The 19,758-nt window shown below is 39.9% G+C and overlaps 1 protein-coding gene across 1 annotated transcript in view; it reads right to left on the bottom strand.

Annotated features, from left to right (window-relative positions):
• LOC147168839 (uncharacterized) overlaps window positions 1–17,708 on the bottom strand; it is a 29,076-nt gene extending 11,368 nt beyond the window's left edge. Inside the window, exons 1-2 of the mRNA XM_086085571.1 lie at window positions 17,387–17,708; window positions 6,994–7,059 (exon numbers count right to left, since the gene is read on the bottom strand). Coding sequence (XP_085941697.1) covers window positions 6,994–7,059; window positions 17,387–17,686 — 366 coding nt within the window. The 5' untranslated portion in view covers window positions 17,687–17,708. The remainder of the gene's footprint in view (window positions 1–6,993; window positions 7,060–17,386) is intronic.
• Between the last annotated feature and the right edge of the window lie 2,050 nt (window positions 17,709–19,758).

Raw genomic sequence — 19,758 nt, 5'->3', positions numbered from 1 at the left:
GAATTCTAATTACATTTAAAGACTCCGTCTCCATGCGTCATACGGTGACCTTTAAAACTGTACATTGACCTTGATTTATAGTCTCCACGCTGCTTCGTTATTAGGCTGCTGTTTTGGTTAGCAATAGAGCTGAAATGGGCTGAGCAGTTATCTCTTCGATCTAATTCCACTTCTTTCTTCATGGCGGGAAAAATGAGGCGTGTGTTGGAGGGAGGCGTTTAATTGCCTTAACTGCAATTTTGTCTAATACACGTCATATTGTTATCGAGTTAGTGGAAGCAGGTCAGTTAAAGGACGCGTTCAACAAAATCATTAGACGTGAATAGATTAGTGGGAGGCGTTAATGGCCGACTATTTCCTCATTGACGTGAAGGCTCTATCTTTAGAACGAGGCCAGTGAACGACCCCGTCAACGCTCCCTGCACCCAGCGCCGGCGTGCGACATAAGGGGAGGTGGGAGGTCGGGGATAGCGGGGGGGGGGGGGGGTTGCGGTGGGGGTGGGTACCGAGATGGGAGCGCGGAAACCCGATCGAGCGCCCCTCACCCTAAACTTAAAATACCAGCACAGATCAATAAGTGCAGCATGTTGTTTGATGTCCGTGGGAGTTGGTCAATCCCGGGCAGCCGCACACATCATCGCCATCGCAACAACAGATAGCATCAGTAATGCAACAATTGGAAGCTAATTGTTTATATTGCTTTAAAAAAAAAGATTTAAAATAATAATAATAATAATAATAATATATATTTTTAAACTGTTGTTGACAGAAAAGGACTAAGAAAAAAGTCGAAAATATTATGTAATCAGAATTACATTAATTACAGTATTTCAATTTTATTTAAATTACTTTGCTTTTATTATTTTTGTACTGTATTATTACTTTTTTTTTTTAATAAAAAAATGCATCTATAACATTTTCTGCCAAGCAATAAGTGAATCTAATCTGTCATCATTTAAAAAAAATCATTTTTAATAAAGAAAAATATCAATGGATTGGCTAAAGCGTGATAAAAGTCAGTGTTTTCTTGTGCGTCGGATGTGTAAGGGGCGTGGCCTAATGCGTGAGGTCCTGAACTTTGAAAGCGGTCTCATTTTGTATTAGTGTGTTTGACTGTCCCATTCAATAAAACGTCTGAAAGTGGGCGACTAAGGCTCTCCTTGCCCAATTGCCAGGGCATTACCAGAGGTGGCAAATCCAGGTCCAGAAAGTACGAAACCTGCCACAGTTTGACATTAGCCGCTGAGGCTAGCTAGCTCTCTATCTCGCAGGTCGAGCTAACTAGCTAGCACATGGGGTTAAAGCCAAACTGTGGCAGAGTTTCTAGCTAGCTAGCTCTCTAGCAGGTAAACGAGCACCAATGGAGCTAGCGAGCTAGCTAGCTAGCACCTGGGGCTAAAGCCAAACTGTGGCAGGGTTTCTACTTTCTGGTCCTGGATTTGGTCAGCTCCGGGCATCACTCCATTTTTTGGTGGTTTCACTTGAGCGTCAACATATTTGAAGCTTGCTCAAAAGAAAAGCAAGCTTGTGACTTTAAAATAAACTTGCAAGTCAAGGTCAAGTGTGTGTAAAAAGTTTATTATTTGCACCCACTTAATCCTAACTGTACCTATTAAAATGAATTCTATATTAATGCCTCCCAGACGAGAAAAATGCAAATAATTTAATAAGCATCCTATCAGCGTTGTTTTAATAAAACAATAAAGGAGTAACACAATTAAAGCGGGCTTGTTTTTTTTTTTAATAAATCAAAATAAACGTTATTTTTTTCTGTCCCCGTGTAATTAAGGGCTGGCCCGCAGCCTCGCGGCCGTGCGTCTGCTCGGCAAAGATGAAAAACAGATCCCGCATCATCAGCAGCCACGAGCCAGCCGGAGAAAGTCAAGCACCTGAGTGGAATAATGCATTGTGGGTAAACACGGCCGCAGCTGCCGCCATTTTAAAATAAGAAGCGCGACAGGCAGATTGATGAGACGTCGACGTCGCCCTCCGTCGGTCTGAACGCAAGTTGGGAATCTCGCTGATGAATTGAGGAATTCTCATGTCATGTTGGGTGTGTTGACTCAAGGGGGCGGGGGTGGGGGGGGGGCGCCTGGAGGCAGTGGGGGTCAAGTTTAGCCACTTTTGGGGCAGATGGTGTTAAGAGTTCAGTCTGTCACTCGGAGAGAACAGACAACCGGGAGGGGAAAAAGACACTTTATGGCTTTTATTGACTTGTGTGCGTCTCAATATTGACCTGACTTAGCCCCCAAAACGTTGCCCCCGCCCGCCTCTAAAAGGAGACACTTAAGGTCAGCAAAACACTCCACTTATTCACCGCTTACTTTAATATTGATGAACGCAAGCTTAAATCATTGATTCCTTTCGACTGAGATCAAGGGGACTCATGCAGTTTGTACACTTTTTACGGAGCTACGAGGACATAAGGGAAGACAGACAGACATAGTAGCTACGCTAGATAGAGTAGCTAGGCTAGCTAGATAGAGGAGCTATGCTAGCTTGATAGATAGATCTTGCTAGCAAAGGAACGAAATTTGTGTTACCCCCTCAAATAAAAACGTAACCAAAAAATGGATCACTACCTAACAAACTCAAAAACAAAAGCATGCTTCACCCAAGAAATTCTAAAAAAAATAAAAATTAAATCAACATAGATTTTATTTTTTTGTATTTTTTTAATCAAAAAACAAATATCTTCACATTTTCTGCGCTAAAAACATTTGGAGATACATGCCTTTCACTGGATTGTGACTACGACTATGGGGGGGGGGGGGGGGCACATGCCCTTTTTTTTAATACGTAAAAGATGTCTGTGATAATTTTGCTAATAATGTCAAACCAATCAGCAGCATGCAAAATGTGCATCTCTAATGCATTTGTGATGGAGGCCAACATTGCCATGCAAGCAGGACACCCAGCTGGGTGTAATCTTATTGAAAAATATGGCCTAGTTACGGTCTTGGGGCAGCGGAATTTACCTCCGTAATGAAGCGGGGGGAAAAGTGCATTACGCGGCGCTCTTATTGCAAAACGATTCTTGCAGGACTCATTAGGTGCGGCGTTCGCCTCGCCCTCGGAAGCGTCTCTCTCCGCAGGTGACATCAAATTGTCTCGGCCGCCAACAATTACGACAACATTAGCCGACGGGATAAAACATCAATCGCCCAAGCTCATCGCGCTGGGTAAACATCGGCCGCCGTTGACGGGGGAATCGGTTTCCGCCGTACGGATCGGCGATGGGCCAGGTGGGCTCGCCATTGTGTGGAAGTGGCGAGGACGGTGGAAGGGAAAGACGACCGGCACGGCCAACCAAAACTTCTTTCATCTTCACTCATCAGCACAGCATGAACACTTTCTTTCATGTGTCCGCACAAAAAAACGCGTCTCTTCTCACCGATTGCAATCTGACACCCGAAAATGGAGGACAACACAATCATATGCACTCACATTGGGCTGTGCGACTACCACCGCCATCACCATTACTACAACTAATAATAATAATAATAATAATACTGCTAGGATCCACTGTAGTCGTTGACACCCAAAAGTAAAGTTTATCGTCATTGTAAAACAAAAAGCAAATATATCCAGATTGTGTTTTAGATTTATTTTTTATTTAAAGTTTTGGCGCACATTTGGATTTTGTTGTTTATAAGAGAAAAATAAAATAAAAAATCGAATCAATTATTTCATAAAAATCACACAAATTCGACATGTTTGTGGCTTTGTTGTTTTTTTTGGGGATAAAAACAAAAAACAAGACAAAAAATTCTAGATACATGCTTTTTGGTTAGGTTGGATATGAGAATAAAGGGGGAAAACACAAAATGTGGTTGTTGTTTTGTTTTTTTTTTATAAAAAAAAATTTTAATCACCAAATTTGGAGATACATGCTCTGGATAAAAAGGGGGATCTTTTTTTTTTTTTTTATATATATATAGATGCATGGCTTTTGTTTTTGGTGGCCTATCAGAGTAAAGACAAAATAGATCACAAAATTAAATTATTTTTCCCAAAAATTATATAAAATAAAAAAAATTAAAAACACAATATTTGGAGATACATGTTTTTTGGCTTTGTCATTTTCCATATTAAATAAAATCATAGATGCATGCCTTTTGTTTTTGGTTCGGTTTTAGGTTACCAAAAACATAATTTTTGGTCTCCTCTTGGAGATAAGGAAACAGTAGACGGGTGGTAGTTTCGCAAGCTGAAGGTCGTGAGTTTGTTTCTCAACCCTTGAGTGACTTTTATTTATTTATGTATTTATTTTAAATTCTTTATTTTACCATCTTCCACGTGTAAATAGTAGCCTACTCTAAAACGGAGTCTATTTGGTCCCACTCTAAATAGAGTCAAATTTACTTTACAGAATTGACTGTGTTACAGAACCGGGCCAATTTTGGTCCGAATGCGAAAAACGTGCAGAAAACCCTTCATCGTCCACGAAGCAGGAAGTGGCCTGTACCGAACCGTCCCACTTCCAGAGAGGTACGAAAACATCCCAAGTGGCCCACGGGGGTTGGCGTTGAATGAATCTTTCGGATTGCAGGCAGTTGAAAGGCCGGCCAGCGAGGCTTGAAGCGTATGAATGATGGCACTTAGTGAGAAACGAGCGTCCACAGGCCATTAAGCGCCGTCCGTCACCAGCCAGATCGGCCAGATTAGCGCATGTCATAAAGTCAAACGCGGCCCCTATCTGCTCGCCGGCTGCAGGAGATGATGCCGGCGGCCGGACCGAGCGGGGGCCCCCTGCCGTACCCATGGGGGCGCTTCCTCTCCTCGCTTTTGTTTTGGCCGTCTTATCGGGATGGCTCGCTGCAGCGGATCGCCAAGGTGTCGCGGCAGACTAAACGGATGTCTGGACGTGTCGTAAACATGTCATAACAATCCGCTCAAAGTGGCAATATGTAGCAGTTTGGAAAAGTATGAATCGAGGCATTTTGGGAGGGGAGGGGGTTGTTGTGGTTGTTTTTCAGATTAAAAACAAAACTATTTCAAACAAAAACAAGTATCTCCAGAATTGGTCAATTTTCCTATTTTTAACCCCAAAAGTAAAAAAAATAAAAAAAATCATCTTCGAATTTGGAGTGTTTTTATTGTTGTCCAAAAACACCAAAAATTATGTGCCTCTGAATTTTGTAAAAACTATTTTTATTTATTTTAGCCCAAAAGTACCACATATCTTTTTTTAACTAAATGCCAAAACAAACAAAAACAGGAAGCATTCATCTTCAAATTTCATGCAAAAAGTTTTTTGTTTTTGATATATTTTTTCTCTTTCTCTTATTTTTTGCGTGATGAGTTTTTTTTACATGTGTTGTTCTTTTTTAAATGGAGTTACATGGCTTTAATTTCTTTTAGGATAAAAGAACATAAAATAGGAACATTTATAAAATTTGGAGATACCAATGTGTGTGTGTGTATACTTTTAGATTTTATTTATATATATATATTATATTTGTTTATATTATATTTATTTATTTATTTTAACGTTGACAAGTGGCCAAGTGACGTGCAGAATAATGAGATGCGTTGTCACTCGATGGCAGACGGTCCGACTCACAAGCCCAAACGTCACACCGAGTAAATCCACTTGAGAGTAAATTGAGACGAGATGTTCATTATATCCGTATGTATACCTTTTGGTGACATTTTTCTTTGATGGCGCGCCCCCGCGATTATTCTCAAAGTCAAATGTGTGCCTCCGTCGGGAAGCGGGCGCATTAGCCCGATGAAGGCTGAAAGTTGAAAGTGGGCGTGCCCCGACAGCGTGGCGACAAAATACTTTTGAGGGGAGGTGGGAGATGCTATCCAGACGCCCTTCAAAGTTCAGTCCATGAGTCAGCGCGTCGATCAGCGCTCACCAGCCAGAAGGAGGAGTGGGGGGACGGGGGGGAGGGGGGGGGGGGTTGCTGGGGGTATGCCAAGTTCCCAAGATGTGATCCTGAAGCTTCAGACAATGGCGGATGGGAATGCGTCAATATAAGCAAAAGGCGCTCGACGCGTACGGACACGTCGACAAATAACTCACAATCTTGTCAATGGTTTTCAAAAGTCAGTCCCATCATGAGATTACCTTCGAACGAAAACGCCAGCCTAACAACAAATTGTAAGATAAATTCATTTTATGGTTTGTTTGTTTTATGAATTAAAAAAACAAAAACAGTTTCAGTGATAATATTTTGAAATGTAAAGATGTGTGTTGTTGTTTTAAGGATGAAGATCCCGAAAATGTGAGTTGTCAAAATTTGCAACGTTTTTTGTTGTTGTTCTTGTTTTTCAGATTAATTAAAGAAGCTGACAAAATTCGGAGGTACATGCTTTTTGGTTTTGTTGTTGTGCGCTAAAAAATTGATTAAATAAAACTGAAAAATGTGATGATACATAAATAATTTAGATAAATGTTTTTTGTGCATTTTGGAATAAAATCGAAATAAGATCCATGCTTTTTGCACGTTTTTAAGGGAAAAAAACACGGTTTTGAATTGGGAGATAAATGATTTTTGTTTGTATCACTGAGCAGATTGAAAATTTTGCATACATTTTGATTATGGTTTTCTTCGGATGCAAATAAACATTTGGAGATACATGTTTTTTTGTTTCTTTGGTTTTTTAGGTTTTTACTTTTTGAGATAAAATTGGTAAAAACACGTTCTTGTTGTTTACAGCTAAAACTACACCCACAAAATGTATTCATTTGCATTAAGTTAGTTCATTTGAGATGCTGCTATAACGATCACTTGTTGAATGTCGTCCAATTCAATACTGTACTTGAATTTTTTTATCTGCCAAAAAAATGTCAGTAAATAGTAACATGACATTTTGGAAGTAACTTAGCCAGAACTCGCGTGACACCTGCTTTGTTACAAACATTATAAACAGCGACAGGTTGCGTTTAATCTCAGACATAAATTAACTGTTTTTTTTTTGTTTTTTTAAGTGCCCTATCCTGTTTCTGGCCCATCCGTGTTGGGGACTTTGATGTCTTACCTCCTGTCGGGAGCCGTCGGACATCCTAATCCCGATTCTGACACTTTTACGGCGGGACAGTCCAACCTGGAAGGAAACAAAGGTTACAGTAGCCCAACACGCGCCCGATCGCCTTTCGCACCAACAACAACAACAAGCCCCGACCGACAACTTTATCTCTTTTTTTTTTTTGCAAATGGAGGTCTGCGTGATGGGACAGCTGACAGAGTGGCGAGGCCCGGCCGCCCGTTTGTCGTGTTTTGCGTCGGCCACTCGCGTCTCGTCACCGGCAAACGGATTGACCTCGCTTTGTAACCCGAGAGCCAGACGGCGAAAGAGCGAGCGAGCGAGCGAATTGGAATTTGGAAAAAAACTTTCATCTCGCCAGTCAAAACCTTTCAAACGGCTCCACGTCTTCGTCACGTCGCACTTCACTTGCCCAGAAACGTAAACACGGACGGGGAAAAGAAAATAAAGGGAGCCGGGGCGACTTAATTACAAGACGAGCGTGGACGTCCATCACGCTCAAGTGCAGTTCGCAATGATAGGCCTGCTTCGTGGAATATTTCATGGAAATATACATACGGTATATAAACATTAAGACAAAAAAAATTACAACTGATTTCTAGCTACCTGGCAACTTAATGCTTTTTAAACGAACTGTCAACGGTTCTGTGCATACGTTTGGGCCACTTTTGAGTTCCTCGAATGCATTGTTGCATGCAATACTGAACTTTTTCCATCATAAGGTCATTAATCACCCCCAGCTATTTTCACTGAAGCAACCCCGATTGACCGATTTTGCAGGGTCCACAGAATATTGTGTTCTATTGCTATAAGAACATATAACCTACCCCAAAAAAATTATTAGAGTGTCTTCTTTCATCAGGAAAGAAAAATATATTTCTATCCGTTTTAGTTTTGTAGCAATTAGCATTAGAATATAGCTTAGTTTCATCATTATTCACAAATCTGTTTAAAACAGTGGGGAAAGGAGCTTTTTTGCAACATGGTCCTTTTTGATACTCATACTGCCACCCGCTGGCCGTTTTTTGTAATAACTAACGTTGCTTTAAGACACCTTTCCATGTCAGAAGCTGCATCAAAGCATTCTGTATGCTCTAGCATAAAAAATATATAAATACATTTTTGGGGGTGAAGGACAAAGTATTAAAAACGTATTTACACATTTTGGGGTTTGAATGAGTTAATTATCATTTATGTGAGTATTTTTTGTACAGTTATAAACTATTTTGTTCTGCCTTCAATTTATTGAGGCAGCAATTCCACTGCTGACCACTAGATGAGTAGCAACCTATTTTGTTTGACAGTGTAAATGAAAAAAACAACAAAAATTCAGCTCATTGAGTTTTTTGCTGAAGATTATTGAATCTAGTGTATGAATATTTTTGCAATCGATTAATCGATCTATTATTCAATCGATCAATTGGCTAATCAGATTCATTTTAATTTTGTGTGCTTAAAGACCTTGAAAAAAAAATCAAGGGCCGTATACGTTTATCATGGAATATAAGCCTGCAATGGAGGGAGTTTTCTATTTTGAAACAAATGTCGTACTTCGCTTTACAGGACTCGGATCACTACTTCTACTTTTCTTTTTTTTTAACACAAAGTATTCTTCTTGTACTTCATTCTAAGTACACCATGTCAAAGTACTTTTCCCACCTCTAAAAAAAAAATACAAAACATGTCTTTTGGAGTTTTTCTTTTTTGCGTCCTATGCGACATTTGACACGAGTTTGCTTTTCTGACACACAGCGGAAGCGCATTTCATCGGCTGTTGATAAGCGTGACATTTGTGAGCAGACGAGAGTGGAAGTGGATTCTATCAGCGTGTTTAATAACAGCGGCAGAAATGAAAAGATCCTGAAGGTAGCCTCGCCTCCTCAACGGCTATCTGGAGGAAGAAACAAGATTGCGCTGTCATTTATAGCGGGCCCGCGGGCTCGCTGGCAAAGAGAAGCTCTCGGAAGCTAACAAGTAGGAAATAAAGGAATTTCTCCTCTTAATCGTCCGGGCGGCTCCAGGCGGGAGAAGTGCAAAGTCCAAATCGGACGGCGTGGTCACTCTTTGGATAACTTCATCAGTCGCGGCCGACGCAATCACACGCTGCCCTCTGGGAGGCGGCGCGGGCGCCCAGAAACCTTCATTTTGCCGAGAAGCGCCTCCCTTTTGTAATTAAGAGAACCCGAACCAACGTCAGCCCCGGAGTGGAACGTCTGGAAACAAATAAAAGCCTAATGAAGAAATGATTGCTCTCGTCGACGGTGAGTAAAAGAGGAAGGAAGGCGCTCCTAAGGAACGCTAACGAGCTCCACCGAGTCGGGCCCGCTAAGGCCGGGTACACAAAAACTCAATCAGGCTGTTTTTGTCACTGTTTTTCGCCTTACATACCAACGTCGACAGACGGGGCAAATCTTGGTGCAGAAAGTAAAAACCCTGCCACAGTTTGGCTTTAGCCATTGATGCTAGCTAGCTAGTTAGCTCCCTAGCAGGAAAACCAGCACAATGGGAGCTAGCTAGGGAGCTAGCTAGCTAGTTAGCATCAATGGCAGGAAAACCAGCACAATGAGAGCTAGTTAGGGAGCTAGCTAGTTAGCATCAATGGCTAAAGCCAAGCTGTGGCAGGGTTTTTATTTTCTGGACCTGGATTTGTCACCTCTGCAAGATGATCCTTTGGTTTGAGGTGTGTTAAGAGTGGATTCGCCCTGATAATCGGATCCGAAAAAGGTCAGGCTCTTCAATATTAAACGTTTACGTATAATCGGTACATTTTCCCCTGCCTCTCTGTGTAGCCTGGTACCAAAAGGCCCACGGGCAGGTGGTTGGGGACCCACTGGCTTGAAGGGTTATAACACCGCAACATCAATGCTAGCTTTGGGAGCTAATCTATGGGATTTTGCATTGTGTGTTAGCATTAAAAGGAACTCCGACTGTCATGACAAGTTTGCTCTAAATTATTTATTTGGTTGTTACTAACATAACTATGAGATTCATTTTTCAAAAATCTTTTTCAGTTTAATACATTTTGTAGAAACTTTATTTGGACGTACGCCGCCATTGTTATTATGTCGCAACGCATTCAGTGAAAGAAACAACATGCGATCGGGAGTCACCTTCCCCCACGCCGTGCTCTCGTTACTCAACAGACGCAATCAAGAGTTTTGATCGTCTCTTTAGGAACGCTACACAGGCTTACCTTGCTTTCTTTATTGGCGTTTCACATTGCTCGGCACAGAGCCAGCCGCCATTCTACGGCGCAATGCGTTGCGACGTAAATAACAATAAAGTTTCTACAAAATGTATTAAACTGGAAATGATTTTTGAAAAATTAATCTCATAGTTATGTTAGTAACAACCAAATAAATAATATAGAGAAAACTTGTCATGACAGTCGGGGTTCTCTTAAAGCTAGAAGAATTTCGTAAGAGTAAATTCATGTGGTTTGGTTAAATAAACTGCCTAAGCGTTTTGAGATCATAGTTTGTACGATATTGAGGGTTTGAAAAAAGTTGTTGCTCAGTTTAATAAATAGTCAAGACATTTTACATTAACACTGTGAAAAATGTTACCGTTGCAGATCAGGATGAAATCAAATGACGCATACAACTAGCCTTTTTCGCTAATCAAAGACTCAAGACTAAAGCTAGTACATAAAACTGTCTGTTTTTGCTAATGTAATATTCAAGACTTCTTTCAGCTTTTCTTGCGATCCAGAACGTATTTGCTGTTTTGTGTCCTGAAGCTCATTTTTTCCAAAGTTTCACACATAAACTAGTTTCTTCCTGGGACCTTTTAGACTAAAATGTAACATTGATGGCTAATAAAGTTTTGTGACAGGCGAGATGATTACCCAACAGTCACAACAATATTAACAAAGGCAATTATAAATGTTTTCAGGAGGGAACGTCAATTACTGTTTTTTTTTAATGTCATTTCCCCAATCTTTTCTCCCAATAAAGTTGTAAAAACGAGACCAGTGTAAATAAGAAAAGAAAAAAAAGTTTGGTGTAAAATAAGCGCTTAGTAACACGATTTATCTTCGAGTTGCGCCGGTTTGATTGAGTCATGCATGCAGAGCACACAAACACCTCCGGCGCTCTCCCCGACAACTGTTATCGATGGCCTTCCATGGAAAATCACGCATTGTGCAGCTAAAAGGCCCTAAATCTCATCCGCAATTGATTACGGGCATCTGACTCGGTGTACATTAATTCAGTTTGGGCCCATTAAAAGAAGAATGCTTGGCCTGGCAAATGGCAAACGATGACTGTCAACGGCGTGATGAATGGCGGCTTATTATATTCCCCCTCATTATGATTAATAACATAGGAAGGGATGCTCCATTCTTGTCAGGGCGGAAAATGTAATTAGCCGCCTTGGCCGGCGTTGCAGCCAGGCCTCCTCTCGGCTCTCGTACAGAAACACACACGATCCGGATCTCACGCCGTTCGCGCTACAGCTTCCTGTTTGGCTGTTTGTGCTCCTATGTGGATTTTGCTGTTATTTCTCAGCTTTCCTTTCCTCCTCCCAGCTGTAACGTTCCAACAGTAATGTTAATCCGACCGCTAACTAAAGCTGGCTAACTTACTAGCTCGTAGCATGGAGCCATAGTAGCCACTTGTTGACTAATGGTGGCAAATCCAGGTCCAGAAACCCTGCCACAGTTTGGCTTTAGCCACTAATGCTAGCTGGCTAACTCACTAGCAGGTAAACAAGCACAATGGGAGCTAGCTAGCTAGCACCTGGGGCTAAAGCCAAATTGTGGCAGTGTTTTTACTTTCTGGAACCTGGATTTGCCACCTCTGCTTGTTGATATACTGTAATTGTGTGTGAAGTTGTTTTTCATCAAAAAGATGAGAACATTTGATGTGAAATATATTTTTAGATCTCAAAATGTTCAACATTATCTGCTGACAAAAAATATACCGTGGTTAAAATGATTGTTCTGACTAAAACTCGACTAAAACATTGATGGTTTTTGTTGACTAAAACTAGACAAATAAAGTTGTTTGCTTGGACTAAATTAAAGACGAAAATGCTAGATTTATAAACGACTTAAAATGGACTAAATAAAAACGGGATGAGGTTGACTGTTAAAAACTAGCTAGCGTGATTGAAATTGGACTCAATTTAAAAATAGCGGATAAAATGAACACTAGTGTACAGTATATTTGTATGCATGTTATTCTGCTGGCCTAAACATTTCCCCATCACTGTACTAATAAAGTCTTATTTTATTAGCATGAATGTGGTGTGCACAACAGGGTGGAGGTGTGGTTTGGGGGGGGGGGGTATTGTCGGGGTCAACGGCAGGGCGTTCTCATGATTGCACCTGCAATCAGCACCTGTGAGACCACTCTCGCGCTAAACATCAATTAATGCGCAAATATCCTAGCGGGCTCCTGGCGGACTCACTACAGCCGCCTTATGATTATTAAATTATTAAATTACGAGCGAGACGTGCTGATGGAACGTGAAGCAATTTGTACAGCCATCATCTTTCTTTCTTTTTTTTTTAAACTACAAAACGGTGTTCTGTTTCAAGTGATTATCAGTGATGACTATCTGCTTGGAAACTTGGGTGGCATTCCCACTAATTGTTTAGGACTGCTCCTGTTACTTTGTTTTAATAAACCTCATGTCAAATGTATTCTGCCGTCTGCATGATGCAGGGGGAACATGTTTTGTTAAGTCGCGTTTCAACATTTGACTGCTATGCCGCTTGTTGCTCTGTTAATTTAGATGTTTGCCATTACTTTGTGTTATTAAACCAAAGTTTGGAAGTGTTACTATTTATATAGTGTTATTAAGGCAGTATACAACCAATTTGTATTGTGGCTCCTTGGATAATAGAATAATAATAATAATAATAATAATAGAAATGTCAATAGACCAACTGTGGAATGTATTCTTCTCTATTATGTCAACACAATTCCTATAAACGACCAATGAAAACATGTTTTATGTCATGTTTTTAACGTTCGACTGCCCAACTACCACCAGCTTACTTAATTTTACGCCAGTTACTTTGTTTTAATAAACCATGTGTCAAATGTATTATTCTCTTATCTACAATCAACAGGGTGCATACAAACAAACAATAAAATTGTTTTTTGTTAAATGGTGTTTCAACATTTGATTACTCCGCTACTATGTTTATTTTGTTTAATAGTTACTTTGTTTTATTAAACCAAGTGTGGAATGTATTCCCAATGTACTGTCAACACGGATCATATAAACGACCAGTGAAAACATGTTTTATCATGTCATGTTTTTAGCGTGTGACTGCCTGAGTACCACCAGCTCGGTTTATCTTACGCCCGTTACTTTGTTTTAACAAATCATCTGTGGAATGTATTCTCCATGTACTGTATAGTTGACACAGCTCATATAAATGACCAAGGAAGATAAGTTTTATTATGTTGTGTTTACAACATTATGTACCGTTGTTGTTACATAACTTTAGCAGTTACTTTGTTTTATTAAACTGTGGGACGTATTCTTTCCTATGTACTCTCAAAATCCTGTATAGAAGTAACAAAACATTGACATATTATGTTTGAACATTTGACGGTTCCACTTATCGCCACTTCTGTTCATTTTGATTTTCTTGTTACTTTGTTTTAATAAACCAAGTACTGAATTAAAGTTTTTCCGTCTTCAGCCACGGAGATATTGTGATTTTCTTCCAATATATCGATTGTTGTCCACCGATTATTTCATGATACAAATGTTGGCAATAACCAGTCACAAGTTATGTTACAATTCACACTGCTAACAGCTCATTTGCGCCTTTTTTTTTTTTTGCTGCGTTCTTTGCCCAGGCCCGCGTAGCCTAACCGGAGACGGCGCACATCCGTCTCGATGCGTGTCGGCGGAGGGCGAACACAAACAAGCAATCAATTGTTGGGCGCCCGGCTTGCGGCCTCCTAATCGAGCGCATTTATCTGAGTGCGCGGCGCGAGCCTCTGCGATACTTTAATTTGCGAGACATTACGTTGAGTTAGCGCCTAGCGGGTCGCTGCTGCTCCACCTGGGGGGAGGAGGCGGAAGTGCGGGGGAAGAGTGGGGCACATTTGGCAGCGTTGTTAAAAAACAAACAAAAAAAAAACATGTTGTGTAGTGTAGCGGGACCGCCGCCATGTAAATGATCCCACCCGCTGCAGCTTTAATGGGCCGCCCAATGGATTTATGTGGGAATAGCCAGCGAGGAATATTGCATTGTATCATGGCGTAATTAGGGGGAAGCTTCGCCGTTTGTCCTTCGACCGCTCGCTTTGATTGGATGAAAGGGGTGGGGGGTGAATGGAGGGTGGGGGTAGTGTCTCTCTAATAATGATGCACCCTCAGGCCTAATGTGCTCGCTCTCGTCTCGTCTTCCTCGCTCTGCTTTTTATTCCTCCTCCTGACGACAATAATAAAGAGTTCTTGGGAGTAAAAAAAAACCCGTTTAGTCTAATTTTTGCAGATTAACTTCAAATGCTCTACACTTTATTGTTATTTTTTTATGTTTTGGGCTCATTTTGTGATTTAAAAAAAAAATAATCTTTTCCATTTTGACTTCCCATCTTCACTTTTAGCCCACCCCCTTTTTTTTGTGGCGGCCAACCAGCTTCAGTCCCACCCTTTTTTCTTCTGTCAGCCAATCAGCTTCTAACCTACCCTCGTGTGCTTGTGTCCTCGATGTTTTCAGTGAAATAATTATTATTTCACTTGATGCTTGCTTGCCTCATGCGGCAAACTCTTGCCGGTCAATGTAGTGACTTTATCCCAAAATTGTTTTGACTTTGTGCACTATTTTAGTTTTAATGCAGTGGCGTATGTGGTGGTCCAGTTCGGCACCCGGGACCTCAACTATTTTTGAATTTTTTTATTTTATTTTTATTGTCTGGCGATCGCTGCTTGTTCAAAAATCTTTAGAATAATTCTTCATTTGACTACATTTTAATTATGCGCAACATGTTCAAATTAAATAGAATCAAAATACTTTTTCTCAGTTAAATAATAGAATATGTATATTTTTACCGTCATGTAACTAAACAGAAATCAGACAAAATGTTTCTCGTCTGGAAGAATGGCTTTACGTGCAATCTGCGGACGAAATACACATGGAAGAATAAACTGCAACTAGAAACAAAGCAGGACCTCACCAAACATCACTCTACTATGTGTTTTTTTTTATTACAAATTCTACAATGATTGTTTCAATAAATATCCAAAATGCTGCTTCCGTCATGTGTACGCTCGTAAAAAGACGAGACTTCCACTTGATGCAGACAGATGTCCCCCTTTCCCCCCCTTCCTCCCCCTTCCTCCCCCAGTCTCGCCCCGGGCCATCCTGCTGCTCGCTGCCGGGGTTGGGCATCCCGAAGTCGGCTGTATATGACAGGCGGCTGCATGGTGGCCCCTTCAATGCCGGCGGAGGAAATTCAATTAGCGCTTTTGTCAACAAGACAAAAGCCAATGATACGGCCAATTACGCTCGGCCGCGCGCATGCGCGGTGCACCCACGCCACTCCAGCACTCCGCCAGCACTGCCGAACCCAGCACATAAGGGAAACCTTGTTCGCCATTGTCAACGCGTCCTCATCAACACAGTCCTTATTAAGAAATACTTTTTATGACCAATACTTGTTGCGATGATACTTGCGATACGTACTGTTCCCTCTGCGCGCCTGTCATAAAAGGGGCGAGATGAAAACGGCGAGGCGAGTAAATGAAAGAGAAGCTCTTTTATCCGACTTAAATGACGTTCACGTAAACGCCTCACAGCGGTGGCTGTAATTCACTCGAAGCTGCAGCAAGTTACTCAATAAAAACAAGCCAGATCGATGCGAGCCATGCAGCTCAACTCGGATGCCCGCGAAGAACACCGGGAGGGGGAATGAAGACAATGAAAAGAAAACTAAGGAGAGCGGGGAAAGTAAATAAATGAGCGAGTCGGTTCATTGTGACGGATTAAAAGAAAAAGGGAAAGAAAACATCGAAATCACCTGATTGCTTTGGGTCAGCTTTGTCAGTAATAAAGTTTTTTTTTTCCCGTAGAATATTAATGCTTGAAAATGTCAAATACAGTATCTGCTTTGAGCTTGTATAAGTATTATCAAAAGTGAAGTAAGATTAAAATAGGATACATTACATGCTCGATCTTTTCAGTACGATAATGCTATAGAAAAATTAACATTGTTTTCAAGTGTGTCTATTTCGAACATGTGTAAAAAGACATTTCAAAAAAATAATAACAATTTCAGTTCTACACTTAGAAAAGGGCAATTGAAAACAGCAATTACAAATAAACAATTTCCTACCTGCTTTGACCTTGTCAGACGTTTTTTAAATAGCTTTTAAAGAGTTGTTTAGTTTAATATTCAAACCTAATAACAATAATAAAATAATAACGCAAGCTTGACCTGCTTGTTTGAACTTCCATATATATAACTAGCCTGGTTGTTAAGTGTAATATTTGCTACATTTAAGAAAAATAATTCATACAAACTTGGCCTGAGATTCAGTTTAATAAGTATACCAAAAAATAAATAAATAAAATGAGCCCCTTGTATTCACAAAGCTCTTCATTGTAATAATAAAAACAAAAACATCATAATAAATGACTTGATTGCCTTGAGCCTATCAGTGTCATTATTTATTTTAAAAATGATTAAACATTATTTGAATGACCTGCTTGCCAATAATAATATTAGTCATTCTAATACATGAGCATGTAGCCCTGAGCTTGTCAGCATAAAACAATGATCCTCATAATGCTAATAATAATAATAATAATCATGATGATGATGAACCAAATGACCTCGTTGCCTTCAGCTTGTCAGTGCAAGCAGCAATATGACGTCCATCAATCGTCCCCAGACTGCAGTTCACGAGTTTTTTCTTTTTTTTCTTCACTCCCTCCTCCTCCTCCTCCTCATCCTCCCCCTTCCTCTTCCACTCTGGCCATGCAGCTTCGCGTCGTCTGCTCCAAGCAGGAGGCGCCAGGTTTCCCCCTGGGGGGCGTTGAGGACCCCGCAAAAGCACCCTAATGTAATACAACTCTACACATGCAACAAACTGCACGACCAGGCCTTCGTCCATGCATGCATCCAAGGGCCACTACACAATACTATACTATACTAAATGCAATGCTTATACTTGACTAAAAGTAAAACACACAAACGCCCTGCGTGACACTTATGCTACGTTCAGACCGAGCCGAAAATATCGCGACACTACGCTGGTCTCGCTTGTGTTTGTTGGCGGGGTTCTCAAATGAGATTTGTTTCGTTCCGCGCCAAAACGACGAAGAGGAAGTATTTCCGCTACGGTAGGTGGTGCTAACTTTAGAATAGCATTGCTAGCTTGCTTCACACTTTGACAATTAAACAAACCATCTCACCAGATAAGCCAACTTCCACGTTTCTTCCTCCAAGCAATCTCCTTTTTGGCCCGGTCCCGATACACGATACAGCTCCGGGTGTCTGCAAACCGCGACGATCAAGCTATCTTCCATTGCTATGCTAACACGTTCTGTAACCGCTTCCTGTGTTTGTCTGTGACGCGGACGATCTCGACACCGATTGGCTGTCGCTGACGCAATGGCGTCAAAAGTTAATTTCAACCAACGCAGGGCGGAACGGGCGAAGTAGCGAAAGGATCGCCGGAAACGGCCCAAATGGGCCCCCAGCGCGAAGGCCATGGACGACAATGCAATCGCGCCGCCGGAAGCGCCTCCCCGACTGTTGGTCTGAACGAAGCATTAAAGTGTGTCAGCTTTGATCATTTTTGCAGCTGTCACTTTAAATGCACCTCAGCGCCTCTCCTCTTGTCGAGTGTGATGGACAGCTTAGTGACATACACACCTGCACGCACGCACGCACGCACGCACGCACGCACGCACGCACGCACAGTTGACCTATGGTTCACAATTAAGACTTTTATAATTGTTTCCCCCTCCAGGCTAAATGTGCTAAAGAAGGAGAGATCATCTTAAGGCAGGAAGTGAAAAAGGAATATTAAATGATGGCATATTTTTTTCTGGAAAATAATATATACAAAAATATATTGTTAAAGAATTATATAATTAAATACAAAGGAAAGTAAAGGAATTATTTTAAAACTAACACAAAATCCAGAAAATTACTTATTTTGAATATAATAATAAATAAATGTAAATTTAAAGAATTTAATTCATTACTATTGATTAAACACTATATTGCGAAAAACAAGGGCTATAATTGATTATATTTTTAAATTTGGAAATCTATTATTTTTACTTGTTAAATAATGCTAAATAAATAAAAACATAATAAACAATAAAATGTTCAATCAAATTGATTTCTTAATGAAGTGAAAATGTCATGTACTGTATAATGTTCTGATTTTGTTTTTCAAAGTAATTTATACGTATTTTGTTTTAGAAGAATAGTAAATAAATAAATGTGCGTACACTTATTTATTAAAAAAATATCCTTTTAAATACATGTATACATTATTTTTTTAATCAAATGAATTGAGATACACCTATTGTTTGGAAAATGTTGAATTCAATGTGTTTTTAATAAATTGTTTTTGAGTCAAACGTTTTTAATCAAGTCTCTCTTTTTTTTTTTACAATAAATTATTTGATTACATGTACTAGTTTGATTGTGACAGTCTCGTTTTGCATGAGTCAACCGGATTTTCTTGTCTTCCTTTATTATTATTTTTTTTTTAATTCACGACACACAGTTAATTAAATTAAAACAAAATTATTGGAGGGAAGATGGGAAAAAAATACAAAATGCTCCGATGTTAAAATGTTGATTTGGAACAAACGATATCAATCATTTTCCACCTTACACATTATGTTAATGTTCTTATCATGCTCCTTTACTTTCCAAAGGAAAACAATGTGCCACATGTCATGCTGTCATCCATCCACTCATCGCGTGGACTTTCCCACCTGCACTTTGTGTTATTGTTGCTTTGAATTGGCCGCGTATAAATCACTCACTCAAACAAACTGTAACCAATTTCTTTTTGTCCTTTTTTTTTTTATCTGCATGGCTGCTGGACTTTATGTAGCACACGAACTGCATCGCCTGCAGGCAACATTTATCACACACACACACACACACACACACACACACACACACACACACACACACACACACACACACACACACACACACACACACGTGGAGGAAAAGGCCCATGCACGGGCGTGGGCGCGCGTGCGTGTATCTTAATTAATTTTTATTGCATTAGAAAAAAATCTGCATCACTCCAATACATGCCAAGCGCTGAATGGGAGATGAAATGAATTTTTCACATGGACGATAATACTTATTATTATTATTATTATCATGAAGGGGGTCCTGAAAAAACTCAACAAATATTGTTACTTTTTATTCAGAAAAAAACGCATTGTATTTTTCCATATTATCACCCAAAAATATTTGGCTTGATAATATTCGAAAACAAAGACATTTTCAAAATTTCATTTGAGAAAAAAAAAGTTAAATTTACATTACTATATTTATATATATATATATATATATGGATGTTTTCGTAAAAAAAATACAATATATATTATTTTCATGTTATTAAAACAATATAACAATACTTGCTTTAATTTTATCCCTCTAAAAAAAATACAAAATCTATTTTTCCACCAGGGGAAAAAAATATATATTCAAAACACCCTGTCTCAGTTTCTTCAATAAATTCGAATATATGATTTTGTTGTTGTATACGTATATAGTTACATTCATTAAAAAAAAAAGGTAT

Source organism: Leptonotus elevatus, chromosome 9, assembly GCF_054856555.1.
Source record: "Leptonotus elevatus isolate MCC_2025b chromosome 9, RoL_Lele_1.0, whole genome shotgun sequence".
Classification (NCBI taxonomy): domain Eukaryota; kingdom Metazoa; phylum Chordata; class Actinopteri; order Syngnathiformes; family Syngnathidae; genus Leptonotus; species Leptonotus elevatus.
Note: the sequence above shows the minus strand (reverse complement) of the source record. Positions and strands in the feature narration are given on the sequence as shown.